We start from the raw sequence: 23,347 nt of genomic DNA, 5'->3' as shown, positions 1-23,347 counted from the left end.
CAAATATATATGTTAATGATTTTATCAAATTCAAGACGTTTTTGGACATTGTTTCTTCAAATATATTCCTACCCCTCCTCTCTTCTCATTCCAATGTATACTCATTGGTATACTTGATGTTGTCCCACAGGACTGTGAGGTTCTGTTCATTTTTCTTCAAATATTTTCTCGTTTTTTAATTAGATATATCTCTATTGATTTAGCTTTAGGTTCACTGATTTTTTCATTTCTGCCATCTCACTCTAGAGAATTTTTCATTTCAATTATTGTCTTTTTCAACTCCAGAATTTCCATTGCATCCTTTTTTTAAAAAATAATTTCTATCTACTTGATATTCTGTACTGATTGATTCACTGTTTTCATACTTTCCTTTAATTCTTTAAATATAGTTTCCTCTAGTTCTTTGAAGCTTTTAAAGCTTTGTCTGTTACTGTCTGGAGACAAGAAGAAAGTATTTCTATCAATGATTTTTCTTCCTGAACATGGGTTACACATTCCCGTTTCTTTACATATCTTATTTTTTTAATTGAACACCTTAGATAATGTATTATAGCAACTCTGGATTCTGACTTTACCCCCAGAAAGTTGTTCTTGATTTTGTTTGTTTGCTAACTTACTTGAGCTAAATTTATTATATCTGTCTCTCCTGCAATGTGTCCTCAGTGATGTCACTGCTCAGTTTTTTTTAAAAAAAATCTTGTTCGTATTTCTATGCCTAGCCTTTTAGGGGTTTTCCTTTATCTGCATGGGTTAATGATCAGCCAATGATCATACAGAAATTGTGCTCAAATGTGCTGGGCTGATGGATCGCATGTAAGGAGTGACAGCACATTCAAAGTTCAGGCTGTTTTTTACTTTCCCAGGGCCTTTTCTGTCTCCTCAAATGTGTGTAGCCTGAGGACCTACAAGGAGTATGTGGGTACTTGGGCTCTCTCCACTGTGTTTTGTACATCTGTGGCCTCAGCCAGGAAAATATTTACCCCAATCACAACCATTAGCTCAGCTTAGTAGAGCTTTTAGCCATCCCTGCTCACCTGCCACCAAGAACATCACTTCCACTGACAATGCTGGTGGATGTAGGCATTACCCATTGCTCCAGATCTAGTGAGCACCCTTCAACTGCAGCAACAATGCTTCTAATCCTCATGGTCTGCCCTCTGTTCTGACTAAGCTGGGGTGGGGGTAGGGAAAGATGAATGAGAAGAACCCCAGGCAAGAGCACTACTGCACAATTACCCAAAATTCATCAGTTTTTCAATAATAAATACTGCTCAGATTGCTGTATACCTCTGGTCAATTTCCAGAATGCTAAAATCTTTGTCCAGATTGATAGACGCATTTTGGAGAGAGAATTTGCTGACCTCCTAATTGATCCATAGCTAAAGGTTGCTCCCAGAAAATTCCCTTTTTATATTAAAGGACAATTTGGAGAAAAGTTGGGCCTCATTTTAGAAAGCTGAGAATCACCCCATCTGAGCTTTAATGATTTATAATAATTATCACCACCTTAATAATAATGTCTATAATTTCAACAAACAGCTTTTTAAAATTTCTTCTATCTGTAAAGACATAAAATAGAAACAATACTCTGAAACTAAAGGTGATTCATACAATTAAATATATGTTATCATGAGAAATTATTCCTTCGGAAAAATACTAATACTCATAGCAAAACTTAGTTATCTCAGTGGATGACTCACATTATTGTTTTTGTTTCTGTGTAATTTTTATTTTGACATCAAAGTTGTATAATACAGTGATAATCTTCGATGAATGAAGCAATAGTGAAGAAGAGAAGAGCTTCAAATTTTACTATTAAATAGCTTGGTCCAATGTAACAATAAAGAAGTTAGTAGCCTATACTATCATATACTCTGGACAATTAAGCTGCCTTCTATAAATAAAACATCTCTGGTGATATACCATTCAAATATTCTTTGTTACTGGAATAGCAATTGGAAGAAAGTTGTTTCATGATCTTTAAAAATGACTGAAAATGCCAAATATAAAGTAAAGTTATTCCTCAGAAAAGAGTGAGTCGCCTTAACTACAGATACTTCTAAAATATCTTATTATTATAGGGCACTCTCTCGATTACTTTATTTTAAACAACAAAACAGTCTAGGGGAAAATATATGAACCTGAGATGTCCTTAATCAAAAGTAGTTTTTGCAGGCTCACAGAGGTCACCTATATGAATACAAGCAAGAAAGAAGGGGAAGAGATGAGAGGGAAGGGAAGGGAAGAAAGAAAAAAAAACAGTAAACAAAATTTAACACAGTAGAATAATTATTCCTGCAATTACAAGCTCTCAGTTACAACTGTGGGATGCCATTGAAAACTAGTCTTCTAATGATCACTTTAAAAAGCAATCGGTTATGGTTACAAATATACCTTATGAGACTAAAATATCCAACAATACTAATGTATGCCGTTGGGTACGTGTAGCTTAGGATAAATATCCAGAGACGGTACCATATAGAGATCCAAAACTACTATATTTCAGACATCTTAGACTATCGTGAAGATGATAAACTCTGAAAACCATGTTAAGATAACTTAAAAAGTCGTTCCAATGTTGATGAAGAAGACATGGATGTAGAAGATACATGATTAAATGAAATTGTTTCATGAATGTGAGGGTGCAAGAAAGGCAATATTATTACGTTTATTTTATACAAAATGTGATTTTTAAATATGTGAGTAGCTAAACATATTAATTATTTTAAATGGGAATTTAATTCTTCCATCCTTTTTTCTTCTCACTGGAAATTGAGGACTCACCATATACACACATGGTTATATGCTTTTTAAACCACTTAGCTGTTCCCTAAAAAGTAGTTTATTGGACTTTATACTAGTATAAAGTATTTGTTTTAACTATTTTTTTAAAAGTCATTAAGAACCACATTAAGCAAATATCTCCTTTTGATTTCTAAGACGATTTTTCCTTTGAGTGGTATGGCAACAATAGCTGGTTTTGAAAAATGTAAACATATAATCAGTATTGTTGAAATACCATTACTGTGAAATCTCTGTACAATAAAATATCACCAAGACCAAGCTTAGTTTGGATTATTATAAATAGAACAAATGAATCTGGGCAAGTGTCTTGAATTTGTTATAACAAGATGTGACACTTGTCTCTAATTGGCTAATAAGAAAAAAACAGCATAATATCAAAACATGGAAATTAGATGTGTCTGTGCTTAAAATAAATCAAGATCAAGTTAAAGGAAATGAGATTGGGCACTTAAAAATTAATGTTTTCCATGGTTGCATTTAATAAAAATTTGGGACTGCTGACAAATCATGCAGAACTAGTATCCTTTTTTAGAGAAGTGATAAGAGGTAATACAGAATAGGTAATAAACTTAAGAGGTGATATCAGCCCCACAGATGCAATTCTCTAGGCCTCTGGGATCCAAAGTCATTTTCCTCTGGAACCCTGGCACCTCATCTGCCACGTTTCTCTACTCTTGGATTACCAGATACTTTGGGTGGCAGTTCCTCTCCAATCTGGCTTGCTGTAAGAGCTATGTGATCTAATTTATCAACCCCTTCCTTCCTTTCCCAGGGGTTCCCCCTGCCCTCAAGTATATATTTTGTGTTAATATACATATTTAAAAAATAATAATGAGAGCAGTACAGAATTAAGAGTTTTCCAACAATCAAAGAAAAGATACTCCATTATTATATCTTTTGCCTTTTAAGTCGGAGGTTCTAGTCACCCTCATCTAGTCACTAGATTCTCTGTAGATCTGGGGGAAAGATGTTCATTTCCCCAGGACCCCTAATAAGCAGGTTTTATAATCTGTGATGAAAAGTTTCAGCAAACACACATGCACAAGTGTACACATGCACATGCACACTCTCACCCAAAGATGATCTAGTCTATTCCCTTCAATCACAAGAGAAAACTGAGACAGAGAGAGATCATCAGTGTCCCATCTTTGAAGCTTTGGCACAATCAAGACAAGATCTCACATCTCCCAATTACCATTCCAATGCTCATTCCATCCTATCACTCTGATAAATGATTCTTTCAAGCCCTTAGAATGAGTGACAACAGCTGCCTGCTGCAACAACCTTTTCCGTTAACAAAATATTCAAGGTGAATGGACTCAATCCATTCGAGCTTCCTCACTCAGAGCCTCTAACATCTGATAAAGATGAGGGGTTCATACAGGGGTATCTAACTATGCTGAGAGACCAGTGTTTGTTTACCTGCCTATCTTTATTTCTCTCTTGACTTCATCACACTAAGACTTCTTTGTGTTCGTTCCAAGAGGCAGGGTAAGTGCTATCATCCCTAATCCATTTGATCTTTTCACTACCAAACTTGGTTCAGTTGGCATGTTGTACTGCTACCCATGCACAGAGCATGGCTTGATCCTAACGTTGTAGAGGTTGGTTGAAAAGGTCTGTATCAATAAACATTCAGTTAATTAAAACTAACATCTCTAGGAACAAAGATAATCATATCAAATTAATACATTTTAAAACACCAAAACATGACTAATAGGTCTCTTTAATAATCAATCTCTTAAGTCAATGAGAGCTATAAATGCACCTCACAATTCTGAAACTTGTGTTGCCTTAAAGAAATATTTAATGTTAACAGTTCTTTCCTTACTGGCTCTACTGGGAAATAGATACAGATCTATAAAGAATTAATCAATTTAACAAAGTTCTTTGGTTAGGTGTAGGTATGAGTAGGGAATGCTAAAGGGATGCATGAAATAAAGGGCCGGCTAGTCTGATACAAATACTAAATAAAATCAAACTTATGCATGAAACTACTTGGATTCTTTGTCCCTCTTTTGCATGAGACTACCCAGGATGAATATGCTGGGTACGAGTGAATGTGTTTCACATCCTCCTTGGGACTTAGAGTAAACTCCTGGAAAAAGGAATGCATGTCATGCCTCAAGTCCCTTTTCTACTCTTTATCTTTACCTCAAGAAACTAGAAAACGTCATGAATAGCCATTGAGTTAGTTAAGCTAAAATATTCTTTTCAAAAGTATTAAACATCCAAAATATAAGACAAGAAGCAGAGTTTTTAATCTCTTTGGAGTATCACACTTCATCTGCTGGATACGAATAACATCAGCCACAAATGAGTATCAGAAAACTGGATTCAGATTTACAAAGTAAACATAACTAATAAAAAGGAAATACAATGGACTTGGGAAAAAAAGGAGCCATATGGTAACTGGTCAGAGAAAGGTTTAACTGTAAATCAGAAATCTGACCTAAAAGGTTAGGTATTACCTAATAATTTAACCCACTCTTGGGTATTTAGGTTAATAGGAAATATAGTCTCAAGACATAAATTGCTATCTGCCTCATTTCAGGCACAGATCTAAAGACAGTGAATTGGGGATAAAAGTTCTTCCACTTATGAACTTAGGTAAAAATGCTACTTAGAGTAAAAGCATGTATGTTGACAACCTGCCACCAGAAGATGGAACAGCAACCATGTCCCTTTGAACTTAAGAATCAGTGAGCTCACAGCCTTCCAGAACCTGGTTTGCATGCAAGAAGAGGAGCTTCTGTGGAAAATCAATCTGTGAAATTCATACCGTCTGGTTCTACCACTAGCTAGGTGACTACGGGAAAGCTATATCAGTTAAAGTTTCTTATTTGTAAAGTAGAAATTATTTTCCTTACCTCATAGGGTGATTATAAGTAGTAGATGAGATAATTTATAAGAAAGTACCTAGTACAATCCTTTTTATTGAGTGTTTTGTTGTTATTTTCTATAAAGAAAATCTAAGTTCTTACCACTACAGAGGAAGAAGATAGAGGCAATCTTTAAAGGTCTTCTTATTTGTTTTTGTTTAATCAAATAATTGCCATGATAAGGAATACAAAAGTGTTTATTGTAAAACTGATCATTAAAGTTATTACAGACCTAAAGCTGTTCAGTGGATTGGATAAATATGAGATTAAAGTATTAAAATGTGTCTATCCTTCTATGTGTTCCTTTCTGAAAAGAATATTTCCATCAGTTACAAACTGCTGCTCCAAATTATGTGATAATTTAGATCAAGGTCATTACTAACTCAGATGACCAAACCTGAAAAATATTGTTCTCACGTCAGAGACCTTGAAGAAAGAATACTCTAATGGGATTAAAATGCCTTGCAAAGAATTACAACATGAATGGCTCAAGAAATCTTAATTTATAAAAGGTCACAGAGTTACAAAAAACATCTCTCACTTCAACTAATTAAATAAAATTTTAGTTAAACGGCACCTTTAAATATTGGTACTGCAGCTGTGAGTGCATTTAAATAGCATTTACACAGATATAATTAGCACAATTAAACAAGGGTAGGAGTGGAAACACCATTCTTAATTATATTGATATAATCAGTTTTATTAATGCTTTATAGCAACAAAAGTGACATCTGACAGTAACATACAATTCATGGCTGAACCTAATATTAGGCATTTTAGCGTCTAAAGGAATCTAAAGCTATGTAATTGGGGAAAGAAGTAGTCAAATAATGAGTTCCTACCTGTGACGATACCATAGTTGGGAGGTTCAAGAATTACTCCATAAAACTGGATGATGTTTCTGTGACTGAGGACACTGAGTATTTCTGCCTGTACAAAAATCAAACGCAACATTGCATAAAATTTCACATTTATAATAGTCTAATAAAATAGTCTTCCTATTCAATTTTCTTTTACTTACATTTATAAAAATTTATATGTGCTTAACAAGCATTGTGAGGCAATAAAACTGTCTTAGCAGCATTCTTGCAAGTTTATGAATTTCTATTGAAGTTTTCTGCAAATTTAAAAATGGAAATGGGTTTGAAGAAGCAACAAAAGAGGTGCTTCCTAGTAAGCCCCCATGACTGACAGTGGTAGAAGATGACTAAAGAGGTGAGACGCCCTATTTATTTACAATAAAGCCCTCTTCCTCCTAACAGTCAAATATATTTTTTCTGCATAATGTCTCTTCTGGGAGGCTGCAGCAAGACTAAACTTCTATAGGTTGGATGAGGCAAAATTAATGTCTGGTTTTTAAAAATATTAATGGAATAGGTTCAGTTAACACCCATCTATATTATTTATTTAATCATTCATTGAAAAATATATTTTTGCTCTCCTTCTGTATGCAAGATATTGTAAATATGTAAAGGTGAATTCTTGACTTTCAGTAGTGATTTGATAGGAGGTCATATTCATACACTTTGAAATGTAATAAATACTAGAACTCTGTACTGAAGGTTAACATGGTAAAAAAAACAAGTTATATTTGTTAAACTTAGTTTTTAAAATGAAAAAAACAAATACCACAGTGTATATCTGCTAATGTCTATCAAAAATGATCTGTAGATAAATCATATATATTCATTAAAATTTTATTACTTTTGTGGAGATAAAATATGGCTCATCAAGAATTATAAATACGAGGTATAAAATCATGTAAGTTAAATATAGAAAGGGTTTAACATTTTTAAATGAAAGGCATATTATTGGCAGTAAGTAAATAGGAGATTTATAAGTCCTGTCCCAGAAAGGGGATCATCAAGAAGATGTCAGCAATTAATGAAAATGGAGAAGCTTGGTCAGAGAGAGAACTCCCCTTTGAGAATCTGCACACTGTGAATTAGTGTTATTTGCTAAAATTTTTTTTTCCATAGGATAAGCACTAAGATTTTATTAAAAACACATTCTGTGAATCTGGTTTTGAAGGTGGTGTTGACTAGGTAGAAAACAAGTTTGTTGGTTGGCATGGGATTAATAATGGAATCAAGAGAAAGAAAGATTAACAGTGATTGAAGGAGACACTTACCAAGGCTGACTTCACAGAGTTTTTCTTTTAGTATATAAGTATTGAATGAGGCTATCATTGCTTACCCAAAGTATTCCTTAACACTTACTGAGTGCTTACCATGTACAGAGGTTGTGTTCATCAAGCAACCTTCATCTCATAATTTAGTTTCCCAAGTAGGCAACACAACTGTTCATCAGCACGGCAATTCTACTTCTCATTACAAAATAATTAATGAACTTTGTTGTAAAATATAGTTCATGTGAAGTTTGGAAATCATAAGCCCCCTTATTTTTAAGTGGCAGATCAACTCTGTGAGTAACGCAATAGAGTTAATGTTTGGACCAGTATTTGACAAACTGGGAGAACGTTATCCTTTGGTATATTCTTTAAGGTATCTGGATTCTGACCATTAAAAGTTTTAAATCTTTTTAAATCAATAAAAAGTAAATACAAGAATATTCTGAATCTTTGGATGACCACTTTACAATTTAGCATACAGGGAATTTATAGTGTTTCAGCTAGTTTTCGTGTTTACATTTAAGATATTGCCAGGTGATACCTTGAGGAGACAGGACTTATCTTTTCTAGTGTTGGTAAGCTGTCTAACAGGTCTTGGGCAGTGAAATGCTAATGTCAAAATAACAATCATTATCCTATATCCTACTGTGTTTATATTATATATTTTTACAGTTATGAAGAAAAAAGCTACTCTTTTGCAGTATAACTTGGAAGTAAAATACATTTCCATGAAATAAGACTTTAGGTTCTCATTTAATAAACTAAGAATCTGATTTAATATCATGAAAACAACATAATACTTCGGAGTGCTGTACTAGTTTCATGGAAATGGGCTAATAATAAAGATGCAGACTGAATAAAGAAGTGATGTGTTTGTAATAAATGAAGGTCAAATGATATCATGATGTTAGCAATTCAAACCAGATCTAACAGAAACAAGTGTGGAGTTAACTGCATTATTAAAACCTGTGTTGTAGCAGTTGCTCTCTGATAGGAAGTGGATGTATTCTGTGGATTTTGCCTTTATAGGAACCTGCTTGCAAGAATTCATTAATGAAACTGTTGCAGTAAATATGTAGTAAACAATTTCTCATTAAATTGTTGTTTTTCCATTGTTTTCCAGATCTATAATCTGGGATATTCTAGCAAATGAACTACCCACAAAAACAATGAATTAATGGTCTGAAAATGAGTTCACTGTTGTTAATAATGAAGGCTAGAATAATGGTCCATCATGACAAAAAATATGAATGTATCTATTCACACTATTAAAACCAACATAAGCCATTTATTTTCAGTAAATATAATTTGATGAAAATTGTTCATTTTAATTGTATTGATTTTATAGTTTCATTTTTATTCAATTAAAAAATTGGCTTTGACTTTGATTTTATAGGTGTATCAGAGCTATAAGAAGTTAATTCTTAGTTTTATGTTTGTGTATACTTAAGTTATACTGAAATAATTTTAGTCAACACTTGAAATCCAGACCAGACTTTTCCATATAAAAGTTCTACACATTTCTCAGTTAGCAAAATGCTGTTGTAGGAACTCAAACAAATACTTGTACCCAATGTTCATCGCAGCATTATGCACAATAACCCAAAGGTGGAAATAACCCAAGAGTTTATCAACTGATAAAAGGATAAACAAAATGTGAGACTATATATAAATGCAATGGAAGATTATTTCAGCTATAAAAAGGAATTAAGTTCTGATACATGCTACAACATGGATGAACCTTGAACATTATGCTAAGTGAAATAAGCTAGAAACAAAAGGACAAATATTGTATGATTCGACTTACATGAAATATCTTAAGTAGGCAAATTCAGAGATAAGGAAAGCAGACTGGAGGTTACCAGGGATTGTACTGCTTAATGGGTACACAGTTTCCATTTGGGGTAATGAAAAATTTTGGAAATAGATAGGGGCGATGATTGTACACCGTTGTGAATTTTAAATGCCACTGAATTAAACATATAAATATGGTTAAAATGGCGAATTTAATGCTATATATATTCTACTACAATTTTAAGAAGTTTAAAAAATGCTATTCTAGACTTTTGCAGAGATGAATGATCAGAGTTCATATATTCAATAATTATCCTAAAGTTATAAAATCCAAGACCTAAATATCCTTGGGATAAATATGTAATTTTCTGGATGAGGACTTGAGGATCTAAGGAAAGACTGAGACAGACTGCAACAATTTTAACTCAGGTTTTAAGTCTCTCCGTAAAATAAAGGGTTCCCAATCTGATATGTAAGTGGAGTAATCAAAGGTCTATCCATAAAAACGTCTAATAGTAATGTCCTTATCAGGGTACAGAAATGTCTGTACAGATTATTGTGTTTGCAGTAAAATACGTGCCTGCTCTTACTGCTGCCAGCTGGGTCCTGTCTTTCCTCCCTTTGTACCTCCCTCCTTCCTTTCTTTTTTCTTTATAGGAAAAATTACAGGGATTTTAGTTTGTTAATAAACTTGGAGAGGTGGGTATTTTGTTGTTAGTTCATTTTATCTGGCATTTCTATGCGTTTATATGGGGAGATGAGCTATTAGCTCAGTCTGCCACGTTTCCAGAAGCTGACCAGCACACAGGATCCAAATGACTGATTTATCAGAGATACTAAGAGAATTTCAACATCATAGCTTTATTTCCCTCCCTTTAAGTACTTCCAACAGTTTTAAAATAAGATTTTGAATTAATTAGTATATCCATCTTCAGAATGATCCCTTTCCCTCAATTCAAAACTCTTTTCCAACCCAATTCCAAATTTAAATTTGTTTAATTTTGGAACGCTGCCATAGGATCTTCAAACATTCTGTCTTTAAAGCTTGTTTTACATCTTTTATATTCAATTGATATAGTCTACATATACTTATGTGATAAAAATATTAAAAATAAAATTGAGTTCACTTTTTGTGAAAGAAAGATACTGACAGCAACCTATTGATGATTACAGAATGAATGTAATAGTTTCTGAAGCCCACATCATTAATAATTAGGCCGGCAGGCTCCGTTTACAACTTATATGGGGAACAGGCTTTTCTCCCTGATTTTCAACAGCTATTACCCTCTACCTAGTAGCAGGACTGTGTCTCAGTGGGGTCCATGCTTCTGCATGTGATGTAGCACTGACCCAAGCTACACTTCTACTGTCCATGAATGTCATCTGCTCTTCCATGTCCTCTATGTGTGTGATATTTAAACACGCCACTCTATGGACCCTGATCTCTGACATCCTCATCAATTTTATGATCCCATGAGAGTATGATAGTAAGAGAAAGAAAAGTAGCTCGTCCAATCATTCAGCTGAAGCTGGACATCCAAGGTCAAAGCCTCTCTCCAAAGATAGTTCTGTCTCCAAAATACCAGTATGGTCAAGGGTCACTATATTACCCCAAGGTTCAAGAAGATATAAGATGATCCCACATTTAAAAAAAAATTTATTGGTTATGCATATTCACGGGGTACAAAGCTGACTGTCACCACTTGTGCCCAAGAATCCCACATTTTTTAAAAGTAAAAATTATGTGCATAAGAGAAAGGCTGGGAAGAAATAAAATGAAACACTAATTGTGGTTATGTATCTCCAAGTAGCAGAAAGAATCATAGGTGATTTTAAATATTTTTATATTTCCTAAACTCTTTACAATATGCCTATATAGTTTTTATAATCAGAAGAAGCAATACAGGCATGTTATATGTAATACATATGATTAGAACATATAAATATAAAATTGAAAATATTTATTTGCATGGAAATACAGATTCTCACTAGGATCGGATCAGAAGAAGCAAAACTCTTTCCTTACCTTCTCAGGACTACCATAGACATACAAAGTCGTTTAGTTAACCTCTGACCTGTGAATTTCTCCTGACATGGCTCTGGAACAAACAATGTTCACCAGGTAACTCCTACAGAAAGCCATAGGTTCTGAAAAACCACAAGACCAAAGACATGGGTACTGGAAATGGAGCACGCTCTCAAGACTGATTTCAACCTGCTTTCTGGTTCAGCATTTTATTAAATGATGTTCTTCTCCCTCCTCGTGTCTGCTCCTATGGACTTTGCTCCCTTTTGTAAAAAAGTGTCTAATACAATACCACATGAGGGAGAAATGCCAGATACACTACATACAGGAAGCACTCAATAACATTTAAAGATGAATGAACAAACAGTATTTCATGATAATGATATTTTGTGTTGAAACAATTATCACAGAAAGCCTATGTTAGTAAACTCTTACTCGGAACAGCACAGTGAGAAGAGTAAAATGCCAGAGGGTATGGATTTGCTTTCATATTCATTCTGTTCTTTTACACAAGTAAGGGTTAGTTAGGCTATATTTCATAAGAATGACAGTCAATCAATCATATAACCACAGTCAAAGCCACATCTGAAATTTATGTTCACCAGCTCATTATTGATTTAAACTTTAAGAATGAGGACTTGGATGACTACGCTTTGCCTCAGTAGGCTCTGCTGTCCAAGGCAATCAAATGAACACAAATTCTTGAGAGTCCTTCCCTGCTTTGCATTCTTCAAGCATGTCCTTGCTTTGGCACTGCATTTTTTCATATTAAGAGTGCAGAGACTTGCTTAGTCTTAAATCTTCCTCTTCTAATTTTCTACCGGATACCTTTTGCCGAAATCACTTCTGCAGGTGAACCATCCTTTTGTCAAGTTCATACTTTCTATATCCTCTATTCTATCTGAATGCTATGGCAGATGCTCCCCTACCTCTCCTACCATGCACTGAGAGATGGAGCCCCAATTCTCAGTAGTGGGCCTACATTTCACACAGGCTCCCCTTCCTTGGCTTGAGCCAGTATCATACATGTCCACAACAAATGAACCAGGACTCTTATCCACGTTGTAAAAGACAAAAGCACTGGTGTTCTTGGTTCAGTACACCTCTTATCTTTATCGTCACAGAGCCCTGAACTATTATACTTAGCAACAGAATGTAAGGGCAAGGGGAAATTATTGATTTTAAAACTCCTATAACAGTATTTACAAATCTATAAGATCAAAACACCAAGCTCTTTCATGTAAGATGTAGGTAGAACTTCCCTTCCCAGATAATTGTTTCAGGTTCTAATTAAAAAGATAAATGTGGCAGAGTTCTCAATCTCATTTATCAAAAGATTTATATAAATTAAGATCCCAGGGTCTCTACTGGGTCCAAACTCCCAAAAATGCTATTTAAATTGTTGCATTTTTACTCTAAGAATATCATAGCTGGGGGAATTTCTGTAAAATAAAAAGAAAAACTTGATTCTTACATGTATGGCAAGATGGAAAATCAGCCCTTGTGTTTCTAAAAAATGCTTTGCTACAAGAACAACTTAAAAAGCAGGCTTGGAGGATTTTCAATCCTGTATCTAATCACTAGAGAGTCATACATAGGTCATGCTCTTTGAGTCACTCTGGACTTAATGAGACCTATTCAACAACAGTCACATGACAAGCAGCAAACTTTACAACTCTACACACTCTCTTTCAAATAATGCTTTTTAGGTAGTCAGGAAAAAAAGAAGGATAAAGAACAAAATCTGATCGGGTTCCATAATACAATACATCCTATATTCCTAATGATGTTTGAGACATCATGAAAACTTTTCTTTGGAAAGAAAATGCTAAAAATAAAGGTAAACCAGTCTTTCTACTCATACTTCTCGAACAATTGAGAAAGAGTCATGTGGGATTTTTATTACAACCGTCACCAGTGCTGGGAAGTTTCCTATTGCTCAATGTTTTTCCTGGTGTGTTGCAGCAGACTCTCCATATGCAATCACTTGGAGAGGAGCTTGGGCTCCCCTCCAGGGATCATTCTGCTCTCTAGTTAAGTACATACCCAACTAAGGGCAGACGAACTTGGCAGAAGAGCAGGGTGGCTAAAACTGAATGAAACAAAATAGTGAAGATTTAAGACCAGGAATTCAAGAGATATCTCCAAATCACATTTATACTCTTTGTGCTCACAACTGAATGTTACTGTGATAACATGAAAAAACAAAATACATTGTAACAACTTGTACTCAGTTGGGATGACAAAAGTACATACAAGAATCAGCTTTCCACCAAAAAACTTATTTAACTTGGTTAAAGAGATCACTTAGTGTAAACTACACAGAAAATATCCCCAAAGAAAGCCCTGAATAAGGCTTCAAGTATGAATTAATGAAAGATTAGACTTCTAAAAAATTGAATAGCAATATAATTTAATCAAATACTAGACTAGGTGAGTGAAAATTTAATTCTATTTCCAAAATGGATGCCCTTAAAGCCACCTGGTCACTCTGGAATTGGATTTCTTCCTAGAAAATGACTTGGCTAAACAAAATGTTCTTTCCTATTTCTTTACGATTTAAATTTCTATTCATTTCTGTTTTAAAAATTAATGCATTATTAACATTACACAGAGTGGGTGCTTAATAGATATTTGATAAATTGAACTGAGCTAATTAACTGTGGTGTATTAGGACATCCTCTGCTGTCAAACGGGCTTCAGTATGAGTCTTAGCTCTGCCACTTTATAGCCTAGGTGACTCTGAGAAAGTTAGTTAACCTTTCTGACACTCAGTCTCCTCATCGGTAAAAAGCGGATAGTCATCCTACTCCAGTGGCCAGCAAATGCCAGGTGCTCAACCAAAGCTAATTCTTTTCTCTGACATCTTTCCCCTTCCTTTATAATCAATTTATCATTCAGAGTCACATCTCTTCTAGCAGTGGATTCCACTTACATATTTTGCTTGTTTTAATTAGCCTCATATCTTTTTTGCTATTTGACTTTCCATGTTTACTTATGTTTTTATTTAAATATAGCACTTTAACATTTCCAAAGCATTTATCTTACTTGATGTTTTACCATACTTAAGTATTGAGAAAATTGGGTCCTTAATTTGATTTGCTCAAGCTCACTTGCCAGTGGCCCAGTAAACATAAGTAATAAAATTTGAATCCAAGTCTTCTACCTCTGCCTCTTTTTTATTTATTTTTCTCCCCCTTTCTCTCTTTAAAAAAAAAAAGTCCAATAAAATCCTGAGTCCTTCTAAACATTTTTTATTAAAAGCTACCCGTGCTCAAAGAGATTCCAGTTCACAGACTACTCTATAATACTAGCTAACATTTATTGAGTGACTACTATGACTAGGCCAAGCACTTCATGTGGACTGAACCTTTAAATCCTCACAGCAAACCATGAGCTAGAGCCTGCTATTATCACCTTTTCACAGGGGAAGAAACCTAGGCAAGGAGAAATTTAAAAACTTTTCTAAGGGCACAATAAATGACAAAGTCACGTTTTTAATGCAGGTAGTCTAATCTCAAAGCCCCACTTATAATCACTAAATCACATCACTTTACAAAACTTTTTGTTGTAGTCTGTTTTATGTTGCTGTAACAGAATTACCTGAGACTGGGTCATTTATAAAGAAAAGAGGTTTATTTGGCTTACATTACTGGGCCAGCTGCATCTGGCACGGGACTCAGGCTGCTTCTACTCATAGTGGAAAGTGGCAGGCAGCCGGCAGGAACAAGCAGATCACATGGCGAGCGCGAGCGCGAGAGCATGGAGGGTGCCAGGGTCTTTTTAAGCAACGAGCTCTCGCAGGAACTAATAAAGCGAGAACTCACTCATTACTTCCCACTCTCCCAGGGAGAGCATTAATCCATTCATGAGGGATCCGCCCCATGACTCAATCAGTTTCCAACACTACCATATTGGAGATCAAATTTCCACATGAGTTTTGGAGGGGACAACACATCGAAACTCCATCATTCCACCCCTGGCCCCCCAAAACTCATGTCACTCTCACATACAAAATACAATCATTCTATCCCAAGAGTCCCAAAAGTGTTAGCTTCCTCCAGCACCAACTTAAAAGTCCAAAGTCCAAAGTCTCATCTGAGACCAAAAGCAAAAGTCCTTCCAGCTGTGAACCTGAAAAACAAAACCAAATTTATCTACTGCCAAGATACAATGGTGGAACAGACATTGGGTATACATTTCCATTCCAAAAGGGAGGAATAGGCCAGAAGAAAGGAGAAACAGGCCCCAAACAAGTCTGAAACCCAGCAGGGCAGACATTATGTCTTAAAGCTCCAAAATAATGTTCTTTGACTCCAAGTCCTGCATCCTGGGCACAATTGGGCATTTGGGCCCCTAAAGCACTTTTAAAAAACTTTTCTAAGGGCACAATAAATGGCAAAGTCAGGTTTTTAACGCAGGTAGTCTAATCTCAAAGCCCCGCTTATAATCACTAAATCATACCACATAGTTTTAACACAGAATGGAACACTGGTTTATAGACATCCAAAAATTACAGCAGACCTAGAAAATTCCAAAGCTCTTTTTGTTAGTTACAGAAACACAAAAAACAACTCCTAATCAATTCCCTCCTAGGACCTCAGCCACTGTCCCTACTATAGGATTTCTATGCCTTCCTAACACTCAGCTCTGCAGGATCAGGTCAAGACCAAGATCTAATTCTCCACAGGCACTAGGCCATCAGGCCAGCCAGCAACAACGAAATTTATAGCTAATAAAACCAGTTAATTGCACAGCATGAGGCACTCTCTCTCTATGAAAAAATTACACGGTTAGGAATTTTGAGCGACTCTCACAATCTGATTAGCTAAGTACTTTATAATATTACTCTACAGTGCAACAGAGTTTGATTATTTACATCCCATAAGAAAAATGTTTGCCACATTTATTATGGAAATCAACAAAATCATTTAGAAGAATTTAGGCATTTAATTTTTAAATAGTCTGGAAAGTCCTTCAACATCTTTTAGACTCCAATTAGACAGTCTCTTTGAATACCTGAATTCTTCAGCTAAATTAATAATGATTTTACTATTTTCGGATGCTGTCAGCATACTCAAACAATATCTCAAAGCAACGGCATGTGTATGACATCTGCCAGACTTTTTTCATTTTATTGATTGTGGGGGGAAAAAAAGTACCAAACTCAAAAAATACATAGTAAAGATAATCTGGAATCATAGAATCTTAAGAATGGAAGGGATTTGAAGTCTTCTAGTCTTTTTTTTACCTAGTCCCCAACTATAACCCAACCTCAATGCAACTCAACTTTTGACCACAAAAGATCCCCTAAAGACTTGATGAAAAGATAGCTTCCATTTACACAAACTCTCTAATATTTAATAACCATCACCATCAGCCACCATCTTTCTTTTCACTAACCTTCATGCTGAAATCTAAATCTTTATTTGTGTTTGGTGGAGACAGTAAAAAATAACATTTAAAGGCTATTTTTTACATTAGCTTCAGTTTTTCCTAAGCTTAAGAATTCTAACTCTTATTTTTGACATGTCTTATATTTCAGTCTTTTGGTTATTTTACCCATGTCTATGCAAAGACAGCAGTCATTCTGAAGACATATTCAAATAATTGGTATTATGTAGAATCGCCAGAATGAATGTATCCACTTTTCTCCCTGATATTGGGGTATGGTATAAACTTGGTTATTGTAGTTCTCCTCAAAACCATCTTTATATTTCTTCCACCTAAAAGAAAAAGGTTGATGTTCTTTAATTCAATCATATGTAAAGTTATAACTTAAATGTAATGGTCCTAATAAAAAGATTGTGATTTTCCTGAACAACTGGTTTGTTTTTATTCTACTGCTCCTGTGATTATTTTAACAATTTATTATATTTTTCAGGTTGGTTGCTAGGAAGCTTAGACCCAAGTTTGTTGCCTATATCTAGAAAATATAGAGAGCCTCATGGGTGTGTTTTTATTATACTAGCTTCATTTCACCTTCCGTTTTGTTTTTCTACCATACTTTGCGCCTCGTTTTACTATTGTTTAATTTATTTTATCTCACAATATTGTTTGCATCTTTATTAGCTGCCTTAAATCATTTTGACAAAGTCATACAACAAAGTAATATGTTGTAGTGTATCTCAAATTGGAGTTGTTAAGATAAGATTCCAGGGGTTCACAGACAGATCTCTGGTGGCCAATGAAGTCAAAATCCAAAGAAACACTGGTCTAATCAAAGAGTTACTGCTTAGTTACCTATCTTGCATACAAAAACTGCTTCCTTGACTTTCTCTATTCTAGGAACCTTCACCAGCATTCTACTTTAGCACCTATGACCATCTCTTAGATCCTTTCCAACCCATCTCAAACTTAAAAACCCCTCTCTGACCTCAATCTCTTATCCTTAGTCCCATTAAACCAACACTTCAGTTGATAAGATAGAAGTCTCTAGTCCCTCAATTCCTTACAGTTTTTCCTTTTTAATGAACTGGGTTCTATTAAAAGAGACACAAATCCAAAAGAACAGTACTTTAAACAAGACAGAAGTTTAAAACAAACCAGTCTCAAAATGACAAAATGTCTCAATATATGAAGGCTGCAGGAAGCCCAATACGGCAGCTCCATAATTATATTGTTCCACCACCCTTAGCACTGGCTTGCATCCTTAAAGTTGCCTGAGGATCACAATATAATCCCTGAAGTTTCAAGCCTTTCTATTCACACTGTACCCAGCAGGAAGTAGGAAATTATATAAGAGTGTCCTCTTAGATAGGTCAGCCTCCTTTAAAGAGCTTTCTCAGCAATCTCATCCAAAAAGCTCTGCTTATATCTCATTATTGGGTCCTAATGAGAGGACCCACTATATAAGCAGAGGTATATTTTTCAGGGAGCTATATCTCTCTTTCAGGGAGGGCTAGAGAATGTAGTTTTAAGCTGGGTACAGTATCACATCTAACAATACGAGAATCCTAGGGAAGACCATGAGAATATTACTGGGTGGCAGCTAAATTGTTAATGCCGTATCTTTCAAGCTATCAGTGATCATGATTCTAAAGAAAGGGTCTTTAGGGTACTACACAACATTTTACACTCCTTGGTCAGATATTTCCAAAACATTCTTGCCAAAACCCTATTTAAGCCCTAGTCCTATCTATCTTTAAGTATGAAAAAAATCCAATAATTACTTTTCTATACTCTTCAATACTTTTAGACAAGCTTTTATGACAGAGTTGTCCCGAAATGGTCTATACGTTTACTGAAAGCTAATGAATGGTAGAAATAATTTTGAGTGTCTCCAGTTAGCTCCCTCTTTAATTCTCTGTTTACCATTCAGCCAACAATTATTTATTGAGTATCGACTACATGCCAGGCACCGTTTTTTGGTGCTTGAGGACAGTGTTAAACAAGATAGCAAAACCCTTACACTCATGGAGCTTACAGTCTTGTGGGGGAAGACAAACAACGATGTTCAGAAATAAGCAAGATAATTTTTGTGAGTCAGCTACCACAAACCTTGACTCTTCCCACGTTCTTTAGTTACTGCTGCCTTTTTCATTCTTAGGAGACTACTATGAATACTCTTAATGTTGGGGAAACAGGCATAAATTCCCTCAGCATTCCCACCTTACATCTACTGTCTTTCTTTCTGTCTCAGAGAAAAATATACCCCTCTTTCCCCCATATCTTACCATGACACCAGTTTTCTTCATGCCTTCCCTCTCCCCTCAGGATATCACTCTCCATCAATATCCTTTCTGGAATCTTCCATCTCTCTCAGTTCCATCCTCTAGGCCTAAGAAAATATTTGAGTTTCGCCTCTCCAAGAAACAAACAACTTTTCTTGACCCTTATCTCCTTCTTGAACTACTCTCCTAAACACCAAAACTTCGTGAAATAATACTTTCCACTAAGCTCTCTTTCCTCACTTTCTATTCACTCCTTAGTCCCATTATATTTGGCTAGATTTTTATTCTATTGCTAAAGTTTCCCTAAGTAACTCTGAATTCTGATCTTTTCTTATAAAAATCCTATATAGGTTATATTCTGAGTTTTAAAATTAAATATAACCATGGCTTTCCTTAATATTCTGATATTGTCCTTAGCATCTATACTGTCTTATATCCTGATATGAATAAAAACAAGGATGAAACAGGTGTTAGTAAGTCATATAAAAAGAAATAAACTTCTACCATTAAGGGCTTACACAATATCAGGGGAAAATAAAAGTACATAACTACAAGATGCCACATAACAACCAACAGAAGTATAAAGTGCTGTGGAGGACCCATGCGGAGATTAGATAAATTTGGGGGTTAATGGAAAGCTTCAAGTGGACCATGAAGAATGGATCACATTTTGATTAATAGTTGGGGGAGGCTTGGCATTCCACACAGAGGCAAGAGCAAGAACAATGGCAGAGAGGCAGCACAGGGCTGAGGTAAAAGAATCACTACTTAACCATCAGGTGGAGCATGTGCTCCATTATCCTTCCAATGAAGTAATCCCCTTAGTAATATTCTAAGAAAGAGGCATCCCACCTCTGACTGAACAGTCTCAATGACAGATTAACAAAAGGGAAACAGCAATGTATTTCTGGGGATTTGGAAATGATTGACCTACATGGGTGAGAACAGAGATATGTCAAGTCACCCTACGTGAAAGATCCTTCCAGGCCAGAAGGATGGGAAAATAATTTGATCAAAAGTACTAACATATTTAATAAAATTGTGAGTGTGTGTACATGTGTGTGTACTTAATGGTAATTAGGGATGGTCAGCCATGACGATTTAGAAAAAAGTCAGAGATAAGCACCAGCAGTGGGGAGGGGAGGGAGGAATTGTAATGCATAACTTCTCCAGTGAGGTAGGTCCTCCTGTTGAAGGTACATAGATTATCAGGAGAACATAGTATCAGAACATATACAAATCCCATCACTAACTCCTCTTGCTCTGAATCCACATTCATAAAGCAAACTATTTATAAGTTTGTTTACCATATAACTTACTTACAAATAGAAAATTTAAAAATTAGCAAGCTGATTTTATTCTTCAGTCTCAACCAAATATGTTAGTGTGATTTACCATCCTTGAGTCCACTCAACTCTGAACTCTTAAGATTAAATTTCTTAACACATAAAGCAGAAGCTACCTTACTAGGAACCCATCTGGATAGCTACCATCATTTACTAGAGTGTGCCTTCACTATCATTGGGTGCCTTATATTACAATAAAAAACTGCTTTTTCAGGATAGCCTTTTCTATTGTCTCAAATGACTAGAGTTGATCAAATAAGTGATCAAATAAGCCTTGATCTTGCTTGCACTCTATTTCAGCTAAGATTTTTATCTCCTCATTTCCAAACACCTCCCTACCCCAAATTCTAATTTTTCTCTTAGTGTGGTGTTCTTAATCTGATTGTGACTCTACTTACCACCTTACTAACTGAGCAGAAAGAAAAAAGAGTCCCTTTAAAGGCATTTGATAAATGGCAGTTAATGATACTGTAACTGATCCATTCTTCCCTGCCTGTTGACTGAAGCAGTGTTTGTGTAACAGATACCATTTATTTCACACAACAAAGCTTAAAACCTTGGAGAGACTAGAGACAGGCCTCAGCCTATACTGTGAGTTCTCTAGGAGGAACTCTTCCCATGTAACAGACTATAATCATCACTAAAAGCCCCAAAGAAAATAATTCAAGATTTTCTGCATGATACTGCTTATCAACAGGATATAACCCTCAAGAGACCAGAATTGTTCTGCGTGTAAACAAATATAAACCTGGTGATGACTGATGCAATACACCAACCCACATCAGAGCAACATTCTGGCAGCCTGAGACATTTATTAACAAAATACACAGAAGGTACCTGCTTAATTGAGCTGAGATGTAATGGTCCAACAGTAAACCCAGAGATGAAGAAAATAAATTAGAACACCAGCATGTTTTCCAGGAGAGAGAAGATTTTGGGCTATAAAGCATGAGAGTACAGATCCTGTTAAAAGCCTACAGAAAGGTGTATAAAATTTGATATAGAAGAGCCAGACCACATAGTTTCATCATTATAATTCTTTTGCAATCAATAAATGTAGTAACTATTGAGTTTCAAAAGTTGTAGACTGAGTACACTTTCACTCATACATTACAATAGCAAGCATTTATGCAGTGTTCTTACAGAGTTCAGAATTCTTTCTGTTTCAGCAAAGTAACCAATACCCACATACTTCCCATTAAATAATCTGTATGCAGCTTCCTTGGCACCATTAGGAGGCTAGACAAGATGACCCGGGGTGAGGAGGAGGCAGGGAAGTGATGGTTTTCTTCATCCCTCAGGGGAGCCAGCTTGTTAACTTGCCTGGGAAAAAGCTCAACCAGGATGCATGCTACTCATACCACTCATCCTAACATTATCAGCAAACAATGGGATAAATTCCAAGTCACTTCAGAACAGTAAAATAAAGGAAATGCTCTGGAGCTAAACCTGTACCGAAAGCCACTAGACATCCTACCTCCTCTAACATAAAATTTTACCAGAAAGTGGTCAGAAGTTTTTATGACCCAAGCCAGGGAGAATACTAAGAGTTTTTTTGGTAGAGAGGCCAACATGTCCACTTAAGGGTATGTTTTTCAAGCTTATTAAATATTATGCAATGTATTAGCAGACAAAAGTAGACAGACAAAAACTATTGGGGGGGGGTGGGGGCAGATAGTTGAGTGGAGGCTTAAGAAACAGTGAAATAAATTCTTTAATTGTAATAAATACCAATCCCTTTCAGCTTTCAGCATTTTCTTCAGGAAAACCATATTAAATAAAAATCATAAAACTGTTTTTTGAATCTTTTCATGAGCCCAATTATGGATAATGGTTTTGGTCAAGTACATATTTTCAGAGAGGTTGGGATAAGATCATATTAACAAATAAAATCAGATAATTTTTTAGTCCTTTCTGAAGCTTCTTATAGATAATGCCTCATGATGATCAAATTCATATTTCATAAAGATTAGGATAATTCTTCATGAAGTTTGATGGTATATTATTTTGAGTTGAAATTAAAAACTGTATATGTTGTGCCAGATATTGCTGGATACATTCGATTTTATTTAGGAGAGCAATATCCCCAAACAAATATTTTACCTCCTAACCCCCCTTGAAGCTAAATATGGCCATGTGATGCAATCCTAGCTAATAAGATGTAAAACATTGTTATCCACATACAAAAAATGAAGATAGACCCCTTCCTCAAATCACACATAAAAATTGACTCAAAATGATCACAGACATAAACATATGAGCTAAAACTATAAAACTCTTTGAAGAAAATGTAAGAGTATTTACTTTTTGACCTTGGTTTAGGCAGTCTTCTTAGATATGACACCAAAAGTACAAACATCAAAAGGGAAGATAAATTGGACTTCACCAAAATTAAAAATGTTTGTACTTTAACAGATACTTTGAAGAGAGTGAAAAGACAAACCAGAGAATGGAGTTGTAAATACTTATAAATCATAGACCTAATAAAGGACTTGTATCTAGAATAGATAAAACTCCTACAACTCAATAATAAAAAGATAAATAACATTTAAAAACAGGCAAAGAACCTGAATAGACAGTTCTTCAAAGAAGATATACAAATGGCCAACAGCACATAAAGAGATGCTCAACGTCATTGTTCATTATGGAAAAACCAATCAAAGCCACAATGAGATACCACTTCACATCCA

The 23,347-nt window shown here is 35.2% G+C and overlaps 1 protein-coding gene across 3 annotated transcripts in view; it reads right to left on the bottom strand.

The window, feature by feature from the left end:
- Positions 1-23,347, bottom strand: part of MAP3K20 (mitogen-activated protein kinase kinase kinase 20) — a 170,156-nt gene that overhangs the window by 86,805 nt on the left and 60,004 nt on the right. For all 3 annotated transcript variants that reach the window (XM_063080751.1, XM_063080742.1, XM_063080733.1), the window contains exon 3: positions 6,530-6,617. In XM_063080751.1, the coding sequence (XP_062936821.1) occupies positions 6,530-6,617 (88 nt within the window). The remainder of the gene's footprint in view (positions 1-6,529; positions 6,618-23,347) is intronic.

Source organism: Cynocephalus volans, chromosome 1 (assembly GCF_027409185.1).
Source record: "Cynocephalus volans isolate mCynVol1 chromosome 1, mCynVol1.pri, whole genome shotgun sequence".
Lineage (NCBI taxonomy): Eukaryota > Metazoa > Chordata > Mammalia > Dermoptera > Cynocephalidae > Cynocephalus > Cynocephalus volans.
This window is presented reverse-complemented; position numbering and strand designations above follow the sequence as displayed.